Source organism: Oryzias melastigma, linkage group LG9 (assembly GCF_002922805.2).
Source record: "Oryzias melastigma strain HK-1 linkage group LG9, ASM292280v2, whole genome shotgun sequence".
NCBI classification, from domain to species: domain Eukaryota; kingdom Metazoa; phylum Chordata; class Actinopteri; order Beloniformes; family Adrianichthyidae; genus Oryzias; species Oryzias melastigma.
The window spans coordinates 30,901,025-30,923,998 of record NC_050520.1 but is presented as its reverse complement, the minus strand read 5'-3'; the positions used below and the strand labels follow the sequence as shown (position 1 = coordinate 30,923,998).

The 22,974-nt window shown below is 37.9% G+C and overlaps 1 protein-coding gene and 1 long non-coding RNA gene across 4 annotated transcripts in view; one reads left to right on the top strand and one right to left on the bottom strand.

Annotated features, from left to right (window-relative positions):
* mtmr3 (myotubularin related protein 3) overlaps positions 1 to 22,974 on the bottom strand; it is a 39,135-nt gene that overhangs the window by 12,444 nt on the left and 3,717 nt on the right. For all 3 annotated transcript variants that reach the window (XR_002919699.2, XM_024276249.2, XM_024276250.2), the window contains exons 3-15: positions 21,561 to 21,617; positions 18,145 to 18,234; positions 16,312 to 16,428; positions 10,556 to 10,638; positions 9,413 to 9,579; positions 9,231 to 9,327; positions 8,885 to 8,998; positions 5,744 to 5,934; positions 3,337 to 3,468; positions 3,094 to 3,205; positions 2,182 to 2,377; positions 1,902 to 2,087; positions 700 to 870 (exon numbers count right to left, since the gene is read on the bottom strand). Coding sequence is in view for 2 of the 3 variants with exons in the window: in XM_024276249.2 (XP_024132017.1) it covers positions 700 to 870; positions 1,902 to 2,087; positions 2,182 to 2,377; positions 3,094 to 3,205; positions 3,337 to 3,468; positions 5,744 to 5,934; positions 8,885 to 8,998; positions 9,231 to 9,327; positions 9,413 to 9,579; positions 10,556 to 10,638; positions 16,312 to 16,428; positions 18,145 to 18,234; positions 21,561 to 21,563 (1,659 nt within the window). In the remaining variant the exon portion in view is untranslated. The remainder of the gene's footprint in view (positions 1 to 699; positions 871 to 1,901; positions 2,088 to 2,181; positions 2,378 to 3,093; positions 3,206 to 3,336; positions 3,469 to 5,743; positions 5,935 to 8,884; positions 8,999 to 9,230; positions 9,328 to 9,412; positions 9,580 to 10,555; positions 10,639 to 16,311; positions 16,429 to 18,144; positions 18,235 to 21,560; positions 21,618 to 22,974) is intronic.
* Positions 18,113 to 20,532, top strand: LOC118599169. Its single transcript, XR_004948467.1, has 2 exons — positions 18,113 to 18,262; positions 19,641 to 20,532. It is a non-coding gene; the product is annotated as an uncharacterized LOC118599169 (long non-coding RNA).

The following is a 22,974-nucleotide window of genomic DNA, read 5'->3' as shown; positions in this document are numbered from 1 at the left end:
TTTAGCTTTAGAAAAAGTCAGATAGGCAAGTCAGAGGTCGGCAACCTTTAACAGTAAGAGATCCATTTGGGCTTGTTTTCTACTGATCAAAACCTAGAAGGAGCTGCATAGTCTTACTTTAACCTTTAAGAAATCTGGATTTGCATTCACAACCTTCTGTTTTTAATTAATAATAAATATGAATTATGTCTATTTTTTGGCACAAACAAAAGCAAATCTATAAAAAGAATCCTAGAATCTCTCAAAATGTAATTTTTTTCCCCTTTTTTTTACGTTTGACAGAAGCTCAAATAACTTATTTTCAAAATGTACCAAACAGGATCATCTCAGTGCAGTTAGTAATCAATGTTGTGCAGCATAAGATAATATGTGCTTTTAACACTTAAAAAAAACTTTTTACCAAAGTTTTGCTTTTCAAATAAAATCTGTTCATTCTGGAGGTAGAGTTGATCAAACAAGACGTCTTGAGGTCAACAGGATGTAAAAACCTACATAGTTTATCATCTATGTGAACCTCAGACATCAATTTATACATTTAACTAATCTAAATTAACTAAATGCTAATTAAGTAACCATTACTTTAAAAAAAAATTGCTATTTTATTTTTCTTTTTTTGTGGATCTAGAGCCGCAGGTTGCAGACTTCTGGACGAAGTGTTGCACCGACAGGTAAAAAGAGCATCAGAAACGTCAGACTTACGGTCTCAGAGTGGGAGGAGTACAGCATGTTCCTCAGTGTGCGGTTAGCTGGTCGGAGCAGCGACCACACGGAGCAGGTCCTCTCCTGAACGTGGCGGTCCTCCCGCTCTTTGCCGCTGTTGCACAGGAAGGTGCCGAACAAACAGGAGTAGGTGTGCTGCACCAGCTTCACCTGGAAAAACACAACAAAAGTCCAGATTCTCAAGACAAGTAGAAACTGTGCACCTCTTCAATTTACAGCATGTGTTAAAGTCAAGGCCCGGGGGCCGCATCCGGCCCTCCAAGTAATTCTATCCAGCCCTCCAGATCATTTTACTTCATTGTTATTAATGGTCTGATGTTATCTCGCGCTTATTTCTAACTTGTAAAATTTTGACAAAATATATTTTATGGAAAGTAAAATATTGAAATTTAAATTTAAATAGATTTATTCTGGAATGATATTCCTGCATTTTTATTATTTATAATTATGTTAAAATGTTACTATTTTAAAGTTTTAAAAATGGACATTCTGCTAGCTATTTAAACTATTTTGGCATTTACTACGTTTTTTTAAGCTATTTTAGAGCTTAGCAAATATTTTAGCTACATGCTAGCTGTTTTTGATAATTTTAGTTTTTTTTTTTTAATTTTTTAGATACTTTGAAGTTTAGCTATTTTTTCAACTACATGCTAGCTGTTTTGGGTAACCTAGGTTTTTTTGTTAGTTTGTTTTTAGGCAAATTAACATTTAGCTAATATTTTAGCTGGCTATCAGCTTCAGCTTTCAGCATTTTCAGCTATCAGATTCAGTGTTTTCAGCATTTCAGTGTTTTGGCTAACCTAAATTTATTTATTTATTTATTATTTGTATGCTAATTTGGCTTTTCGCCAATATTTTAGCTGTCTATCATCTTCAGCGTTTTCAGCTATTAGCTTTAGTGTTTTTAGCTATCAATTTCAGCATCTTCAGCTATCAGCACCAGCATCTTCAGTGGCCAAATTCAGCTCACAGCACTCACACTAACATTATCAGGTAATGCTATATATCTAGTTCGTAATTATATTAAAAAGTTAAGGTTTTAAAGCTTTTTAAAATGTAGTTTCAGAGTGTTCAATAAATGTTTATCCTGTTTTGAATTTTGGTCCCCTGTGTGATTGAGTTTGACACCCCTGCTCTACAGTAAATCAGTGTTCAGTGGGACTTCTCCCACTTTTTCGTACCAGAAAGGCCTCGTTGAACTCAAAGGAGCATGGGAACTGCCTCTGCAGCTGATGGACACAGTCCAGCCACTGCAGAAAGACGGGGCAGCGCTCATTCACGTCGTCAGAGTTCTCCCCGTGGCCACAGCGGTCAGCAAACTTATGGCCAAATTCCAGCCACTCCGTTTCCACCAAAACCTGAAAGCCCTGCAGAAAGACAACAAGTTGTTATTTTTGAGAAAACATCCGCTTGCTTCTGCTTTCCAGTGGTCATCAAATGACAGAGGGAAGCAGTCGATACCTCTATGGTGCGGTAATAAGGATCCAGAAGCAGCTTGGACAGAGCGACGATCTGGGGCGTTCGGTCCCAGCCATCAGAACAATGGACCAAGACGGGCCTGTGGTCTCGGTCCACCGCATTCACAACCAGCAGGGCTGCCTTCAGCAGCAGAGACAGGTGCTGCAGCCACTTGGTGCTCTCAAGAGCCGACAGCCAGCTGTGGGCAGAGACACCTCTCAAGAACATGTAACAGCAGCAAGTTTACATCCACCTGCAGAATCACGCAGCAAAACACAAACTCCTACAACTAAACATATTGAATAACGCAAAACTGTTTATTTTAAGATTCATTTAAAAGTTTATCACCTTCTGCTGCACAACAGTAACAATAGTTTCTGTTCAGAAGAAACATTCTTAAATGAGAGAACATTATAAAAATAACTGCAACATCTTCACTGCTTTAGGAGGATGTTTTTAAGACTGAATTTTATTTTGAAAGGAACTTGAATGTGCTGCTGTCATATTAAAATAAATCAAAAGTATTCTATAGTCTATTGAAAACATAAAACTGTTATGGTTTAATTATCACGTATTATGTATATGTACAATAATTAATAGAAATATTTAAATGTTCCCCACAGTTAGTTTCAATACAACAATTAATACAAAAAAATAATAAAAGCTTATCATTTCAGATTTAATTGAGGGGGAGGGGTTAAGGTATACAAATCCAAAGTCGTGACGAGACCACTACCACCTTAATTTAAGCCAGGAAATACGACATAAAATACGACATAAAACACATCAACATCTTGACTGGGGACAAACCGTGAATCAGGAATGAACTGACAGGTTCAGATACATTTTCACTTGGTTAATTGAATTGTTTTAGTTTCCCACTGCACTTCCGTAGATTAAAAACAAAAACCTTACTTGGCGGGATCAGGCATCTGAGTGCAGAGGAACCGCAGAGACTGGAAACTCTTGCGGATGGAGTGGATGTTGGCCATTCCCATGAACACCACCTCACAGTTGGGATAGTACTCTGGACGGAGACGAAACAGTTTTGACTTCAGAAGGGGAAACCACGACACTCGAGGCCGTCCGAGGTCAACTTCAACAGCACACACCGATTCAATTATGCTTCAAAGTTTAGACTGAACTGAAAGGACGTACCGGGACATTCGCAGCCGCCCCCCTTCGCTCTGTTAGCTACGGCTGCAGCATAAGACCGTGCATCCAGGATTAACAGCTTGTGGGGATGGATGGCTAACGTTTCTACCTCGGAGCTTTTGGTCATGGAGGATTCTGAAACAGAGAAAACATGGCATGATGCAGGGTTTCTTTCTGCAGGAAAAGTCAGGTTTAGAAAAGATTGACTAAATTTGAAGAAACCCTCGACTTTGATCTACACGTTAAGCTTAAACCAGCAGCTTCAGACAAGCTCCAACAGGTTGTTCCTAACAACAGTGTCTGTGCAAATTCCTCAGATAGCAAGTGTGGAAGTCAGGGTGTGCAATTAGCTGGAAGCATCGACGGAACAAAAAAATCCTCAACTTTCTGTCTGCTTTCACCAAAAAAAACAAAAAAAAAAAAGCAGAAATATGAAGTCAGTTTTCAGTTCAACCAAATGCCAAATAACTGACATATTCCCGTGACTATTAAAGATGCTTTGATAAAATATTCACGAGAAAGGAATGAAGCGCTGATCAAATGTTTCACAACGGTTTCATCAGAACAAAGAGCTGGACCCAGACAGACGTGCAGACAGAGTGACGGCATCTCTCAGGTGACTTTGATGATGTTTTACCGGTGAAACAAAACACTGAGATTTTTCACGTCTAGATTTGTAAAAGGATAAAACAGCCCTGCTGAGTGACGTGTTTTTGTCTATATATCTACGATCACGCCAGTTTACGAACCTCCTCTGTTCACTTAAAATGTGTTGTGCAAAGAGGTTAAAGTGCTCTCTGGTTGGTGAGTACTAGGGCTGCCACGATTAGTCGACTAATCAACGACTAATCGACTATTAAAATAGTCGACGACTAATTTAATAGTTGATTAGTCGTTACTTTATATTATATGAAGTCAGAGTTTAGTAAAGTTGAAAGTTATGATGGCACTCTGCGAACTTTTTGGACTACTTTGGGCATTTATTAAGTTTTTTTAGGATATTTTGGAGTTTAGCTAATATTTCATCTACATGCTAGCTATTTTGGCTAATTTAGAATTTTTTTAAGCTTTTAGGCTATTTTGAAGTTTAGCTAATGTTTCAGCTGCAAGTTAGCTATATTGGCTAACTTAGGTTTTTTTCTGTTTTTTAGGCTAATTTGGCATTTAACTAATATTTTAGCTGACATTCATCCATCCATCCATCCATCCATTTTCTTGACCGCTTCATCCCGTTCGGGGTCGCGGGGTGCCGGAGCCTAACCCGGTCACTGATGGGCGAAGGCGGGGTACACCTTGGACAGGTCGCCAGTCTGTCGCAGGGCCTCAATCACCCAGTCACTCTCACATTCACACCTAGGGGGAATATAGAGTCACCAATTAACCTATGAAGCATGTTATTGGACGGTGGGAGGAAGCCGGAGTCCCCGGTGAAAACCCACGCATGCACGGGGAGAACATGCAAACTCCACACAGAAAGGTCCCAGCCGGGAGTCGAACCGGGGCCTTCTCGCTGTGAGGCAAGACCGCTAACCACTGCGCCACCGTGCAGCCCTTAGCTGACATTCAGCTTCAGCGATTTTAGCTATCAATTTCAGCATTCTCAGTTATCAGTACTAGCATCTCCAGCGGCCAAATTCAGCTCATAGCATTCACACTAAGTAAAATACTGTATGTAAAGAATGTATTATTCTTTGCAAGAAGATCGCGGGTGTTGTGAAAGGTGCAGGTGCTGCGATGAGAGAAAGAAAAAAAGGCAGCGCGTTAGAGTGTCAGCGGTTGATGACAATTGACAAAGCAATGAAAAGTAACAACAAAACGTTCCACTAAGATCTGAGACTGATTCTTTGGCTTCACGAAGCAGCTCGGAGAAAATGTCCCCCGAACACGGTCGTGAAACAAAGCAGGAAAGCGAATAAAAGTCCAGCTGAAAAGAGGACAGAACTTCTGGTTTGGATCTTGAGTCGGGAAAAGCTCTGGTCGGACGCTTCCTGTTGTCGTAAAACCTTTCCACCAATCAATGGGTTACATTGTGTGACGACAGAAGCTCCGCCCTCACAGGTCAATTCTATTTTCCAATGGACCAACGACCAACGCAGGTCTAAAAATGGTCCAGTTGGACCTGCTTACCAGGTCCATTTTGTAATGAAAAGTTCAAAAGTCCGGTCCGGCCCGATCCAGTTCAGTCTGGACCACTCGGTGGAAATGAGGCATAGCATTATTGCAGGCAATGCTATACATCTAGTTATTAGTTAGTTTAAAGCTAATGATGATTAAGATGTGTGGTTCACATCCAGTGTGCACATGACTCAATTAGCTGACTAATCAAAAAAAATGATTAGTTGACTATTAAAATAATAGTTTGTGGCAGCACTAAAATGCACATTCCAAAAAACATGAGGTGAGTTTCTACCAAAGTCTGTGTCAGGCAGGTCGGAGCCGTTGGTGTAGGTGCCGTTGGGAAGGTTTTTCCGGGAGCTGCTGTCCACGGCGCAGGCCTTGGCAATGGACTGAACTAGATGCTCATCGTCAGCGTTCCTCCAGCCCCACCAGCTGACCTCCGGCTGACCGCAGCGGGCGATAACGGCTCCTGTGCTCAAATGTCTACCGAAGAGAAGGAAGAAGGAGAGGATAGAAGTTACCATGGAGACAATCGTACTGGAAAAACAAACACTTTGAGCTTCAAGTAAAACTAGAAAAACATGACTGAAAATAATCAGTCACACATTGTTTAAATTAACATTTACCATAAAGAAGCAAAAAAAGGAAACTTCTTCATTCTAACTTTGTTACAATAATGAAAATAAAATGAGCCTAGTTTTTTAACTTTTTACTTGGAAAAGCACAAAAAAAATTAAAAAACGCAATCAGATGTTGACTTTTTGTTGTAAGACATCTACTGTATGTACCAAAAAATGACAAAGTAAATGAACAGACGAATGATTTGACTGTCTATGAAGAAATAATAAGTTAAGAACTTGGCATCAGGCTTAGTGTGTAATTTCTTCAGATTGTTGAACAAAAATAATGATTGAACTTGCAGAAAATACCTAATAAGGAGAAATTTCATAAGGACCTGATTCCTAAAAGTAGAAACTTTATCTAACAAAGATCAGTTTTATTCTTGCAAAGTTTCACATTCTTCAGTTGTTTACATTCTTTTGTTTTTGGCAACTCTTCAACAATTGACGCAAGTAACAAAATTCCAGCGAGTTCTTAAGTGGAGAAAACGCAGCCTCACACTAAAATGCAGCTCTGCACAGGTGAAGGGCGGATCGAATCAACGTGAATTAGCTGATTCTGTCACGGAAAAAAGAAACTTTATTTCTTACTTGTGTAATTTTGACAAAATGTATTTTTATGGAGAGCAAAATATTGAAAGTTATTTAATGTTTAAGTTAGCAGAATCCCAATTCTCCTAGCTTTTTGGACTATACTGGCATTTACTATGACTTTTTTTAGGCTATTTTGGAGTTTAGCTAACATTTCAGCTACATGCTAGCTGTTTTGGCTAACCTACGTTTTTTTTAAGGCTAATTTGGCATTTAACTAATATTTTAGCTGGTTATCAGCCTCAGCGTTTTCAGCTATTAGCTTCAGTGTTTTCAGCATCTTCATCTATCAGCACTAGCATCTTCAGTGGCCAAATTCATCTTACAGCATTCACACTAGCATTATCACAGGTAATGCTATATGACTAGTTCATAATTATGTTAAAAAGTTACTTTTTAAAGTTTTAAAAATGTAGTTTTAGAGTGTTCAATAAATGTTTATCCTGTTCGGCCCGTGACCTAAGGTGTGTTTTGGATTTGGGTCCCTGTGCGATTGAGTTTCACACCTTTGCTCAAAAACAACAGTAGTCGTGTTTCCATTAACTCTGAAATTTCGAAAAACGGAATTTCGATATTAAATTCTCCTAATGGAAACACCACAATTTCGAAAAAACTCGCCTTTTTCGAAATAAAGTTTTTGCGCTTAGAGGAGGTGGTATTTGGGCCGTATCGAAACAGTAGTTTTTCGAAAAACTGTAATGGAAACACTTTTTTCGAAACAAACGAGTCACGTGACCATTAACCGGATATGGCGTTTCGGACAGGAAGCAGGAAAAGCTGGTCAAATGCGCTTTTTCACAGCAACTGGCTGCCTTGGGCACCGCACAGCGGGAGCCACAAGACGTCCCACAGCATCTCACAGCTCATCAAAAGTTGAGCGTGTCATGCAAAAATGCTGAATCCACGGCTCTTCGGTGAATTCTTCAACCACGATTCCCCAAAACTGTTTGACTCTACGTCGCTCCCACGTTTAAGGAGGAGCCTGCCGCTCCAAGGCTCGGATCAGACGTAGACGTCTTCTCTGAATGGGAAGGATGAGAGCTAGCTCCGTGGCAGAAATGTGAATGAATCTACTGCACATGAAAATAGTGTTTATATCCGTCGTCATGTTTTTTTAATGACTTATCGCGGGAATTACTTCGAGTTTTTCGCATAATCATGGTTTAATGGAAACGCTGTTTTTTCGAAACAGTGTTTTATCGAAATTCTAGAAATTTCGAAAAAGTTTTGCGCAAAAGTGTAATGGAAACGCAGCTAATGATGTTTATGATTTTTATGTTGTTTATGTTACTGTTGAACTCAACCAAAAGGTTGATACACACAGAAAAAAGCTTGTTTTAAGTTACAAACATCATTTCTTTCTATCTAAATCTTTGTGTTTTATTCAATTTTGTTGATTCTGATCTCCCATTATAAATGATGGTGATTTAACACGAATAATTTCACTGTTCATACATCCAGTAAAGAGACAAACACATAGTAACAAACACCATATTAAAAAGTAAGAATCGTGCTTGGATCCGTGAATCAACTGGATCACCACCAAAGTAACGGTCCACAGGCCTACCGTGGACCAGCGGGGGAAGTTATCAACAGCAGGCAGTCTTTCCCATAAGGTCTGCTGTATGAGAAAACGGCTACAGATTTCAGAAAGTTTGTTTATTTTTATTGCTGAACCTTTATGTAAAAATGTGTTTTTCAACTCAGAAACATGCAACTGTTGAGCAATTTAAAAAAAATGTTTTATAAAAAGTATTTTTTTTACAAATTCAGTTTAAATACCTTTGATTTTTGAAACAAATGTGAAGGCTGCTGTATATTAGCCACATCTGTTGTCATTTGATTTATTTTGCTGCACTAAAATATTTGTTCCACTATTGTTACTATTCAGTTATCTGTAACTTCAAATAGAAGTGTACGCTCTGACAGTTATTTCAGAGAAACTGTTCTTTATTGTTGTAAAATATATCATTATTGTGATATAAAATAATTTAAATGGTGATATACAATTTTTCCATTCACCCAGCACAAGATATAAGATTGATAATGTTACAAGAACAGTTTTAGTTCATTTATATGAAGAAGCTGCTTAATAACAGCTTTAAAACTGCTTACATTTTCTTTTTAACTCTCTTTTATTGTAAACCCCTTTGCCACCCTAAGTACTATACAAATAAAGTTTCATTCAGAAACGAAATTTAAAATGAAGCTTGAACACCAACCTATAAACTACAGCAGGAAACCTCTTCCAAGATCGGAAGGCCGCCACGTTTTCTAGCTCCTTGTCAGTGATCCAGGCGGGCACCAGGAGCTGCTGTGGATAGCTGGGACACAGCCTGCAATGACAGAGGACCAGCCGAGCAAAGTCAAACAGGAAAAAAGAGCAAAGGTTCAACGTAAGTCTCTGTCTACAGACACCTAATCCTGGGTTAGCCCAGGGGTGCAGCGGCATCAGAGTACAATAACACCACCACCCGCCGGATAACACCAACACAGCCTTGTTTGCTGATGACAGCGAAGGACAGGATCCTCTGTATATGAATCTATCCCCATCAAAGCCTCCTTTACCTGAACTTGCTGTTGATGTCTGATATCCTCCAGGCATTCTGAGTGTCAAAGCCCATCCTTTCCACCTCATTCTTGAACCAGGAGGTCACATGTTCACCTGCAGATCATCAACAAGCAGTTCAGCCAGACCAGCAGCAGTGTTCGTCTGGGATCATGTGAGGCCAGTGAGGGAGAGCGCGCACCTGGTCTGCACAGCTCCCCGTGCTGCTCCTTCTCCCCGGCGTACACCTCCATGCACCAAGCGTGGAACGCGAAGGAGAAGAGATCCTCCAGGCGAGAGGGAGGGTGCACCACTGCGTTCAGGCGTTTGAGCCACTCCTGACACTGCTCAAAGGTGGAGAACTGACCCCTGAGAGAGACCAAATATGAAGGCCAAACATTCATAAAACGCCACAAGGGTGGTAGTACACACACAAAAAAACATTACCTGTAATTTACAGTTTTTTCTAAAAAAATTAATATTTTTACAACTTGTACAACAACCACATGTATCAAAGTCAAGGCCCGGGGGCCAGATCCGGCCCTCCAGGTTATTCTATCCGGCCCTCCAGATCATTTTATTTTATTGTTATCAATGGTCCGATGTTATCTTGGACTTGTTTCTAACTTGTATAATTTTGACAAAATACATTTTTATGGAGAGTAAAATATTGAAAGTTATTTAAGGTTTAAGTTGATTTATTCTGGAATAATATTCCTGCCTTTTTCATTGTTAATATTTATGTTAAAAAGTTACAGTTTTAAAATGTAAAAAAAATGGCATTCTGCTAGCTTTTTGGACTGTTTTGGCATTTGCCAAGATTTTTTAGGCTAGTTTGGAGTTCAGCTAATTTTTTTTAGCTAAACTCCAATGGTTTAATAGTTTTTTTTTCTTTATGCTACTTTGGCATTTAGCTAATATTTTAGCTGGCTATCAGCTTCAGTGTTTTCAGCTATTAACTGAAGGGTTTTCAGCTATCAGCTTCAGCATTTTTAGCTATCAGTACTAGCATCTAAATGGTGGCTGTTTTGGCTTATTATTATTTTTTTTTTACTTTTTAGGCTTTATTTTAAGTTTTGCTATTTTTCTCAGCTGCATGCTAGCTGTTTTATTTATTTTTTTGTTTGTTTTTTAGGCTAATTTTAACTAATACTTTACTTGGCTAACAGCTTCAACTATCAGTTTCAGTGTTTTCAGCTATCAATTTCAGCATCTTCACCTATCAGCACTAGCATCTTCAGCGCCCAAGTTCAGCTTACAGCATTCACACTAGCATTCTCACAGGTAATGCTATATATGTAGTTTATAGTTATTTTAGTCTGCCTGCAACTTTTCCTGTCCTTACCTGACAACTTTACAGTCTTTGCAGGTGACGTGAAGCTGAAACATGTCCCGACACTCCACGCTCTCGATCAGCTGCAGAGGGACCTGAGGAACAAAAGACCAGGAGGGGAATCACACAACCACCCTTCATCAACACTGATGCTGGAGTTCCTGAAAGCCACATTTATCATAAAAGTACCAAACTCATGCAGTCAGTAAAAGGTGTGGTGCACAGTAGGGCTTCCACTGACGGTTATTTTAAGTCGATTAATCGCAGATTATTTTTTCCGATTGGTCGTCTAATCTGGTCATGTGCAAACTAGATGTAAAGCTCACAACTTAACCATCATTAGCTTTAAAGTAACTAAAAATAAAGTCGATAAAAATGATCGTTTATTAAACTTTTAAGGACTCATGCAGCCTCCGTCCCTCATTAGCTTCTGGGATTAAAACAAGATTAAATCAAACAAGAGAGATCAGGAATAAACTTTCCATCAAACTCGTTTTGACAGGTGCCCCGCCCCTCAAGATGATGTAACAATTTAATATCATTTTTATATATAAAGAGTATATAGGATCAAAGGTCACCTGTCAAAGTGAGTTTAATGGAAAGTATATTCCTGATCTCTCTAATGAGGTCGGAATCTGAAACAAGGAACTATTTTTCACTAAGGATAAAGTTTTGGTCTCACTGACTCAAATATAAAAAAAGTTATTTTTTGGTGCTGAACGCTCACAACTTTGCAACACTTTTCTACACTCTGATTCCATATAATATAAAGTAACGACTAATCGACTATTAAATTAGTCGTCGACTATTTTAATAGTCGATTAGTCAACTAATCGTGGCAGCCCTAATGTGCAGCAACGTTTAGTTGCAAATACAATAAAAATTATACTACTTTAGGATAAAATATGATCAAATTATGCTGCAAAAATGCATTTCTATTAGTATCCCACAGCACAGCTTCCATTATTATAGAAATATACATAATCCTTTTAGATCTGCCTAAAAAAAAGCAAAAGCGCTGGACAACTTATTCAGAATAAGTTGTGTTTTTAATTCCCTCTTGACACAGGGCTGCAGTCTTATCAGTTCAGAGTGAACATCATATGAAGTGCAGCACTATCATGTGCTCGTAACCTAAGAGAATATGTCCAAACATTCAATAAGAAAGCTGTGCTGCTTTAGTCATCCGTCTGTTACAGCAGCGTCCTGGGCTTGTGTGACATGAGTGGGCCAAGCTTGGTGCTCATCCAGTCAGGAGTCATGCACGGTCACCAGCAGGTCATTAATATGAAAGAACTCTCATAAACACAATGACAGATTGAGTCCAGAGGCTGGCTCCTCAAATCGTTGGTCTTTAAAAGTGTCAGGTGTGATGTTAAACGGGTGAATAAAGACCAGTCCACTCTCAAACGCAGCAGCTAGTTCAGGCACACAGAGATTGTTTGGTTAAATTGTATGTTTCACTCCGTGCAGCTTTGCTTGATACTTACTGACACCTCACAACAACAAGTCTATCCAAAAGAGAACAGAAAGAATCATCACAAAAAGGCTGCCGGTCCATTTGTGCGTCATTTCTGTCTCTGTAAGTGTGAGAGGTAATTAGAGCACATTCTGGATGCTGAGCGTCCTGCTGCCATTATTTAATTGCTGACCTCCATTCCACATTCTTAATCTGGCCACCATTAAAATTCCTGAGCTGCTTTTAACCACATTTGTTCTTTTCCAGCACCTCCCGCCCCCGATTCAGGAGCTCAAACTGCTCCGTCATGTGATGCGGATCTCCCATCAGTCCATGCAAATATACCTGAGCTCATACCCCGTCCAAGAAACCAAGAACACAGTCTGTCTTTAAAGACCCGCTGCAATAAAAAAAATGTGTTTTTAACATGTTTTTGTAGCATTTTTCTGATGATGGAGGACATATAAAGAAAATTTAACTTAACTTTGAATTTCTGAGTATTTTTTATTCAAATTGTTGTAACTCGGATGAAAAAATACAGTTTGAAAAAGATCATATTTGTTACTTCCAAAAGCTTTCTGCTCCGCTCCATTCTGATACATTCACTTGTAGACAAAATGGATCCATGAACGTCTTAGTTTTCCTCGTCTGACCCGGAATCTGGATCAAAACTATACGTCTGGATATTGCTCGCCATTTATATTGGAACGCTAATTTTAGACTGAGGGTGTGAGATGCTGTCAGCTAGCAGGAGAGCATGTAAACAGAGAGCTCTAATCAATGGAGGGGGGCGGGGTTACCACTCGGCAATGGTCCCGTCCACAACTCAGAGCCGAATCTCTAATAAACTCCTCCTGTTAGTAAATGCCAAAATAATACAAAAAGCTAGCAGAATGTCAATATTTAAAACTTTAAAAATGAGCGCCAAGATAACTTCGACCTCCCTTTAGGGGCTCTGTAAAAAAACAGCATAATCATAAATAAAAGACCACTGAGAACCCTTTAAAATAGATGAAAAATAATCAGAGTGGGACTTTAATCCAAGTCTGATGATCTACCAACATAAAACTGGGTAGATTCTGTTGTTCACACACTGCACACAATGTTCCAATCAGTCCTCATCACTGGGATTGGGGTGTAACTGCGTAAACTCAAGTCGCTGCTCACAGTTTTCCTGGGAGTGCTTTAATTATTTTTGTCTTCTTTAATAGGACACAGCTGCTGTCAAAGAAACGCTGATAGTATAATTCTTTTTCAATAATTAATGCAGGATAAACTTGTTAAACTGCAGGGCAAAATCACTTTAAATAAAAGTTTTAAATGAGGACAGGATCCTAGAAAGGTTTACTTAAAGGGAAAGAAGACAATTCTGCATCGCACCACTCAGTCACAGAGCAGTTTATGTAATCACGCGCACACAGCAGAATGAATGTCAAAGTGAACAATCTGATAGTGTTTGTTTTGACTGCGTGTGCGCTTCCACAGAGAAAGACCCTTTGCCTGGGTAACACAGCACATTCACTTCAGTGAAAAGCCACAACTGTACATTAACTAAGATCAGTACTGTCATGTAAACAGTGGAAACATTTGTGCTTAGTCATGGGGATGGCTGATGGTTAGGGTTTCATCAACATTTTCAGAAGATGGCCAAGAATTACAGAACAGCTGTTTATCTTTAACCTACCCCGGTAAATGTATAATGTAACACTGAACATAACATTTCACTCGGACTGCAAAGTGATGAAAGTCTTCAGAGTGCTTTTGTTTTCTCTTCCATGAAATTTTAATTAGTAGAGAGAAAAACACAGTCTGCTCTTGTACTGGGTCTCATTAAAATGACAAAGGAAAAGACAACTTTCATTTTATTGCCATTTTGAAGCACTAAGTTATACATTTAAACCCAATTTGAAATATTTTATGTGAGCTGGCTTTTCAGGGATGATTATAATCATTTTAAAATGTTTTTGGGATTTTTTAAGACTTTCTCAAATATAAAGTTTTTTTTCACATTAAGGAAAAATTTTGTTTTATTCATAAGTTGTGTGATGATATAAAGCAGCATCCCCTCAAAAGTGGAGAAAAAAAAAACATTTTTGAACCTCCCACTCTGATCGTTATTTGATTTATTGTACAAGTGTTCCCAGTGGTCATTCAATAATAAATATTCTATTTGTAGACAAGTTTTTTAAATAAAAAGTATTGTTTTCAAAGACAGATAGTTTCTGCAGAACAGCAGTAGCTCATTAGAAATTCACCTCTGGGTTGTGGGTGGAATTGTTGGCGTAGAGAAAGCCCACCCCTACTTCCCGTTATCCCTTTGTTTACACACTCTCCTGCTAGCTTACAGCCTCTCACACATCACCAGTCCAACCAGAATGGTGAGCAATATCAGAGCTATCCAGGGTAACTCACATACGATGCGATTCACGGTACATGACTCAGGATGCCGATAGTATCTCAATATGCAAACATTGCAATAATCAATATATTAGTAATATAATATTAGCTTGGTAATCTATGATATATAATATGGTATATACCATGATTTATAACTATTTTTAAAACGAATAATTTTTATTTTCTTCAAAACCTTCTTGTAACCACCACAACAATCCATGTTCTTGTTACATTAGAGACAGCACACATTGTCTGCATATACTTTAGAAAAACCTTTTTGCTCGGGTGTTTTCATCCGTCAGCGGAGTAGGGGGTGAGAGCGCCTGAGGAAAAGCATTAAAGTGCACTCCGTGTTTGCGCTGTACTGCGCAACTATGTTTTTTGGGCATTTAGGCTAAAAATGTATTGATGACGGTTTCACGACGGCATCCCCTGGTGGACTTTCTTGGTATTTTTGTAGAAAGAGGACCGGTAATCATTGGGGAGTTGAAATATCGCGGTAGTTCGCCATCCCTCTTCTTCTTTATATATGTAAATGTCATTAGCATCATTAGCAAAGTGCCAGAAGAACATGTTAAAAACATCTAAAACAATTTTCATCAGAGTGGGTTTTTAATGTTTTCGTTTGAGTTTGCATCTTAAACAAATTACATTCTAAACCGAAGTCAAGAGTAGTTTATGAATAATATCATGACAGATTCATATTAAATTAGTTAAAATATTAGTTTTTAAGAAACTAGTCAGTAATTTGAATAATAATAAAAACAAATAGTTGTCTCTCATTCTAAAGAAACCTAGTTTAAGTACTAAGAGCAGCTAGCAGGTCACATAGCAGCAGATACAGACAAAATAGACCGTAGTTGTAGTGGTTATGGCTAAATCCAGGATTTTGAACGGCAAAACCATAACAAAAAGGCAAAAAAACACACAAGTAGTGCATTGATTCCAATGTCTTCAGTCCATCTGTGGCTTCAAGCTTCAAACACATTCAAACAACAACCCGTCCAGTGAAGTGATTGATAAGTAGTAAGAATATCCTAAAACAGATCAACAGTTGGTCATGAAAACCAGTTGTTTAATTATCTGGTGATTAAAAGGGTGTCAAGAGTCCAGTTAACTTTTAAAATAAAGTGTTTTAGGAGAAAATCAAAGTTTTATATACACTGCATTTCAAATTGAATTAAGTTAACTTTTCAAAGCAAAAAGTCCTTTCTTCAACCAGGTTAGCTCTTTTGTAGAAAAAAAGGAAGAAAGATCACAACCCTCCACCTCGTTTTTTTTCCTCTTCTAGCACATGACTTGCCATTACACAATCTCCTCTCTCTTGCATGAGCATAAGAGCAGATTGGTGATCTAGCGTACCTTGTGTTTTTCTCAAGGGAATTATTGTTTTATCAAATTACAGCCAACATATAATTATAGAGCAAAGATGTCTTCAAACAAAGCAGAGAGATGTTCTAGCAGCTGACACAGGTACAAAATAAATGAAGAAAAAATGCACTCCAACACACACAAAGGAGTGTGCATATATGCTTTGATGTCGGGATAGATGAAAATAGTTCATATAGAAAGAAAACTCCAGATTTGAGTAACAAAGGTAGTCCTTTAGTGAAGAGAGACGGGGAGGGAGGCTGTGAATGTTATGCATCCCCTCTGGAACTTATGCAACCATGGCAACAGCAAGTGTCGAGAGAAAGCATAGCATGCAGGTGACTCCAGAAAGAGAGCATATGAGAGGTCACGTGGTTCAGCTGCCAGCAGAGATCAGGTCTGAATGACCCGGTCACCACTGGCCCGGCACAACAACTCTTCACACAACAATAACACATACTTTCACCCAGGCTCCACCAGACATGGCTTTGCGTAGATTCTTTAACTGCATTTTAAGCACATTTTAGATGAAGATACTTACATTAACAACAGACTCTTTGAACTTTATGTGTAAGCGGTAGTTTGACATTGCAATGATGGCTTCTTCTGCTCTGCCCACGTACTCTGTGAACTCTCCATGAAGCTCAGGAAAGGGCACCTAGCAACAGCAAGGAATTAAAATTATACGTAAGCTATTAGTCACATCAAAGCAGATAGTATTAAATACAACACACAGTCAAGGCCCGGGGGCCGGATCCGGCCCTCCGCGTAATTCTATCTGGCCCTCCAGATCATTTTATTTTATTGTTATTAAAGCCTCGATGTTATCTTGTGCTTATTTCTAACTTGTAAAATGTTGACAAATTATAGTTTTATGCAGAGTAAAATATTTAAATTTATTTCAGGTTTAAGTTGATTTATTCTGGAAAAGCATTCCTGCATTTTTAGTATTCATAATTATGTTAAAAAGTTAAGGTTTTAAAGTTTTAAAAATTGAGAGTCTGCTAGCTTTTTGGACTGTTTTGGGATTTACTAAGATTTTTTAGGGTATTTTGGAGTTTAGCTACATGCTAGCTTTTTGGCTAATTTAGACTTTTTTTCTAAGTTTTGTAGGCTGTTTAAAAGTTATTTAGCTATTTTTTTCAGCTACATGCTAGGTGTTTTGACCAACCTAATATTTTTTTTGTTTTGTTTTCTAGGCTAATTTGGCATTTAGCTCATTTTAGTTGGCTACCAGCTTCAGCATTTTCAGCTATTAGCTTGAGTGATTTCATCTCTCAACTTCATCGTTTATAGCCATCAGCGTTTTCAGTTATCAATTTCAGCATTAGCAGCTATTAGCACTAGCATCTTCAGTGGCCAAATTAATCTTATAGCATTCACACTAGCATTATTGCATGTAATGCTGTATATCTATTTCTTAATTATGTTAAAGAGTTACGGTTTTAAAGTTTTAAAAATGTATCTTTAAAGTGTTCAATTAATGTTTATCCTGTTCGGCCCGCGACCTCAGGTGTGATTTGGATTTTGGCTGCTTGTGCGATTGAGTTTGACATCCGTGGTACACACACTACTTCAGGAAAGAGTGCAACATAGCAACAATAAAGAATATTTTTTATCGTTTCAGAGTATTATTTCCAATACTAATGAAAAAAATTACGTTTAGAGCTGGACTGATTATTTTTTGGACTTTTGGGTTTCTTGATCTCAAACCTAATTGTACTTTTCAGGTGAGAACATTCTACTTAACCAAAATGTGGGGGTTAGCCACTGAAAACATTTGCACAAGTGGGCCAATACACAATGAACTGTAAGGGTGAGACGATACAAACTGTCTAGCAATGCTTCAATCTCTACACCTTTTTCATTATATTCTCAGAAGGCCAATGTCGGCTGTCTTGCTCCACATCACTTTGGTTTTGTAGACCTGTCGTGTGCCAATCTGGTGCAATGTGGCACTACAAAGGCTTCTTTTACAGAAATGAGAGAATTGGCTGAATTAGATGGGATTTGACGATTAAAGCCCAAATCTGCAACCGTTTTGATTGTGTTGGGTCATGCTGACTTACATTTCACTGTAGGGCTTCTGTTTTTCTACTTCCTCTTGTCTTACATTTAGACATCAATTTAACCCTTTAACTACCAAACCAAGAAAGAATAAATAAAAGCATTTTTTTGCTGCTTCTTGCCTAGAGGGAGTACCAGTAATACACAAAATATGTTTTCTAAAGGCAGTCAGTTAAACGGTCAACTGAAAATGAGGTGAAGGTAACTATAGCTATAGAGCTGAGAAAGTAAAATTAATCTAACTCTAAGGCTTCCTTTATTGCTGTTCCCCCCCCCGAATCATCAGGAAATGCTCCAACTTGCTCACCTGCATGTTTTCTTCTTCCAGCACAGGGGACTTCTTGGGGAAGATCTGATTGGCCTGGATGCACTCCAGACTCTGCTGCCCCTCCTCCTCCTGCAGGGAACCAACATCAAGACTTCTGGTTAGTTTGAACTTTAGAAATGACTGACCGTGAACAGCAGACAAGACTCTGTCTATCACCACTTCTCTTTCCCAGTCGTAAAAGCGTTGCTACATCTTATCTTAATCTCTGTATTTACTCCATCAAACTTTGGGTGTTTGTTTTTAATCACTTGGGACAAACAGCTGAGTTGCATCAATCTGACATTCCTGCATTAGAGACTCTTTCCCTTCCACCTCCACTGTTCGGTGCTGCTGGGATGATGTCATACTGGGGGTATGACGAGCTATTGTATAACCAATGAGGGCAACATGTTCCAGAAATAGAAATAAAACTGTAAATTGATTTAAATTGGACCTAGAACCCAACGGGGGAGCCTAAATCAATAGTTTGATTGGTACAAGTGAGGCTGGACAAATGTTTGGGGTGACAGTTATTTTATTGATGTAAAATGACATCCACACAAAAAAAGTAGCATCTCCAAAGAAAAGTTTTGCTCCTTAAAAAAATGCAGAAAATTGTCTGCTTTTTATGGTGCAATTTTCTGTAAAACAAATCTAAAAATGATTTGCACATTTCAATAAAATGTTACGTTTTCAGAAACATTTGTTTCAGGATCTCAAAATATACACAAAAGTGTTTTTCTAGAAAGTGCACACAGACTTTCAACATGAATGTTTCATCTCAATAGATCGACCAATCAGCAGCTTACACCTGTCAGCGACCAATTACCACGTCAGTTTACAAAATAATACACAGATTAAAGCTAACATGCCTTTCTCTTGTTTCTTGTTGTTTTAAAATCTAGGATTACTTTCTACTAGTTCAGAGGTCTACAACCTGCAGCTCCAGATCCACATGTGTCTCTTTTATCTCTCCATTGTGGCTCCTTGGACAAACGTAAGATAAATCATGGAGACTGCTGATCCAGCCATGTGGACCGTCTGAGTCAGCAGCTCCTGATAAAGGCTGCCAAACCAAAACTACCCAAAGAAAACAAATAAACAAAGCCAGCAAACTAAGACTACCAAGATCCAACCCCAAACTAAAATAACAAAACCCAGCAGTATAAGACTGATGAGGACAAAGAGGGGAAAAGAACAAAAGAAAAAGGAAAAAGAAAATAGCATTTTTTAAAAGCAAAGATTACTTAATTAGCATTTATTTAATTTAGATTAGTTAGATTTATAAATTGATGGCTGAGGTGGACATACATGATAAACTATGTAGGTTTTTACAACCTGTTGACCTGAAGACGTCTTGTTTGATCAACTCTACCTCCAGAATGAACAGATTTGTGGATTTTTTTAACATTTTGATAAAGTTTTTTTTTTTTCATATGAGGTGATAACAAAATAAATCCCATTATAAAGCTATTTTTTCCCGGTTTGTTTTCCAGTTCTGACTGGCTCCTGTTAAAAACCACCAGATGTTTTGCTGCTTCATCAGCTGAAACTAAAAGTTACGTGGAGAAGATTAGCGGAAGGGACTGCAGGGGGGTGTTGTGTTTGTTTTCCTTGCGTACACAAGACGGAAGTGGAGAGGTCCAAAAAATATAACCAAAACGAGAACTAATAAGTATAAATAGTTACATTTTGTTTGCAACAGAAAATTTTAATCTCAAAACTGTGACTTTTGCTTCCAATATGGTGGCACAAAAATCACCATACCAAACAGCTTTGGAGAAAACCAGGCTAAAATTCAGCTGTTATGAACTTTGTGCTACTAATATATCATTTCCTCGGCCAATGGTCATTCAATTTTGTGTTGCATCATTTTGTTTGGATTTTAATTAACAATCACACAATGGCTTTCTGAATTTGAACAAAAAAAGGGTTGTTTTGGAGGTTTGATTTCTTCAGACCTGTGTTTAAAAACGTGGCTCAGTGAGAGGATCTCCAACGTTAGGATGAAACGGATCCAGTTCCCTAAGAAAGAACAATGGTGAACTCTGAGAGGACCTGGCAGCTACTTCAGGCATCCCCAGAAAAACTCAAAGAAACCTGAGATCCAAAGTTCATACTCAACCACTCCCTTCTTGTTTTATGACACCTCTTTTCAAATGTTGATTTTTTTTGTTTACCTGCAGGTGTGCAGTGATTTCAGCGTGTTAAGACTCGTGTTTGTATGCAATCTTTCAGCTTTTTTGAAAACAGTAAGTCAATAAAACTACCTGTATGCAGAAGTTACTTTACTGCCACCCAAACATAATAATTTTCATGTAAACGTTTGGTTTTGAGTAATTTATAATTAGAAAACTTCTTAAACAAGAAGCACAGAAAAATAAAAAACATAATTGTCATTTAAACTGAATTTTTTTATACAATTGTTTGTATAGAAACATTTGTGGCCCAAAAAAAGTTATTTCAGTGTCGCAGAAAATGACATCATAACTGAAGAAAAACGTATCACCTCTACAAGGTGTAGGAGAGTATAATAAAGTTAAACTTACTATAGTTTCATCTAAAATTTCACAATAAGTAAAAACATTTTTCTCTGTAGACAGAAGGTCTGATTATTGATGTGAAAGTAAAATAATTCACTCCACTTTATGTGTTTTTTTAAAGAATATAGAAGCAGGTGAGGACTTCTGATCTTTTTGCAAACACAAAATGTGTCAAACAGAATTGCAAAAATAAACTGGCTAGGAGAGCTTTTTCCCCTGACATTAGCATAAAATTCTGATTTGTGCGCACATTAAAACAGGGGTGTCAAACTGAATCCCACTTCGGGTCTTAAAACTCTGTAATAGCAAAAATTAGTAAAACAACTTGAAAGAACACATAAAGAGCTTTAAGAAGAGAACGGAAGAGCAAATATAGAAAAACAAGTATAAGACAAACAAGACTGTTGCTACAATGACAGATCTAAACAGACATTTAAAGCCTGTTTCGTCAGGGTTTGAAACAAACAATTACTAAGGGAAGATACTGTGGATACAACTAGACAATGGTTGGTGGCAACACATCCTGTGGGATGATGGTTTAGCAAAAGCAGAGGGGATAAACAGCTGACACCACAGAGCAGCCTAGAAAACTATTGCACAAGCTGTGATTTCCTGAAAAGGTTCCAGATCCGGGCTTGTGTCACAACATCATGACAGAAATGACAACCTTACAGGAGAAACTGAAAGTTAACCTGCTTCCACAGCAACCTCAGAGGACCTTTCACACTCTGGATGTGACGCAACAGTCCACATAAACAGTGCTGATTAAAACTGGTTTAAGGTCAGTCGATATAGAAGTCCGATTGTGCAGACGGCACATTGATCAAGAGACACAGAAGTTCTTATTCCAAAGTAGAAAAGTGGATACTTTACCATGGCCCCCGGGAAGGAGTGTGGGTCACCCAACAACAGATGCTGATCGAGATCAGTCTGAAAAAAACAAAACAAAGTTACTTACAGAGTGTTTACACACAATTTTTAACCTATTAGGCAAAAGCACAAAAACTGTTGCACTTTGATCTTTATCTGCAATCCAAATGCTGAGAATGTAACACTGATTGTATTGACAAACACATCAAGTAGGCTTTTTTTGGCTTCTAAGAATAGAGAGAATCAATGAATTTTAAACTCTGAGAGGAGCTAAAACTTTACCCAAAAAAAAAGACTTTTTCCAATGTGTGGAGGTAACCTAGGAAACTGTAAGTGTTGTTGTGTTACATAAATAGTCACAGATCTAACACACAAAGCAAAGAGGCTTTTTGAATAACAGCTGTATGGAAAATATAGAAAAGAAATCGCTAACAAATTGTAAAACCTGACTTTTAGGAAACTATCAGGAAACACCAGCGACATCCTGAAACCCCGAACAATTCAGGATAAGATTGTTGTGAATATGGGCAGGTTTATTTCTCAGCCATCAGTAGACCAAGAAATGGAAATAAAAATGATTACATTTGGTGGAAAATTGCTTCAAAGAAGATTCGTGCAAAAAAAAAAAGTGCATTGATCTAGATAAGAAGTTAAATGTTTAGAGAAGTAGTGCTGAGGGACAAGAATCTTAGAGTCTCTGAGACCGAAGACACTTCCGCTTTGATAGGATCCACTAACTTGTATTTTTCAGCATTTGGTGACTTGAATTTGTTTAGACAACAAAGGGTTAACTTCCCCTGAATTCCACACTAATGTAGAAATCTAAGTTAAAAATATATTTTCTTTATGTAAGTTTAAAAAAGAAATTAATAAGAATCAAAACACTTAAAATGATTTGAAGCACATAAAGCAGAGACACAAGAATCTGATTTCTGGAAGAACATCTTTGGCCCAGCTCTGTTTTCTGGACCAGAAAACACATCTAAGAAAAGCTAAAGTCAGTGAAAGAAGTGCAACATTTTCAGCTCATCAATAAAATAAAAAACATCACAACAAGCTAAGCCAAATGTGTCAAAATCAAGGCCCGGGGGCCGGATCCGGCCCTCCAGGTAATTATATCCGACCCTCCAGATCATTTTATTTTATTGTTCTTAATGGTCTGATGTTATCTTACACTTATTTCTAACTTGTATAATTTTGACAAAATATATATTTTTTGGAGAGTAAAATATTGAAAGTTATTTAAGGTTTAAGTTGATTTATTCTGGAATAATATTCCTGCTTTTTAGTATTTCTAATTATGTTAAAAAGCTACAGTTTTAAAGTTTTAAAAACTGGCTAGCTTTTTGGACTATTTTGGCATTTACTATTTTGGAGTTTAGCTAATATTTCAGCTACATACTAGCTGTTTGGCTAA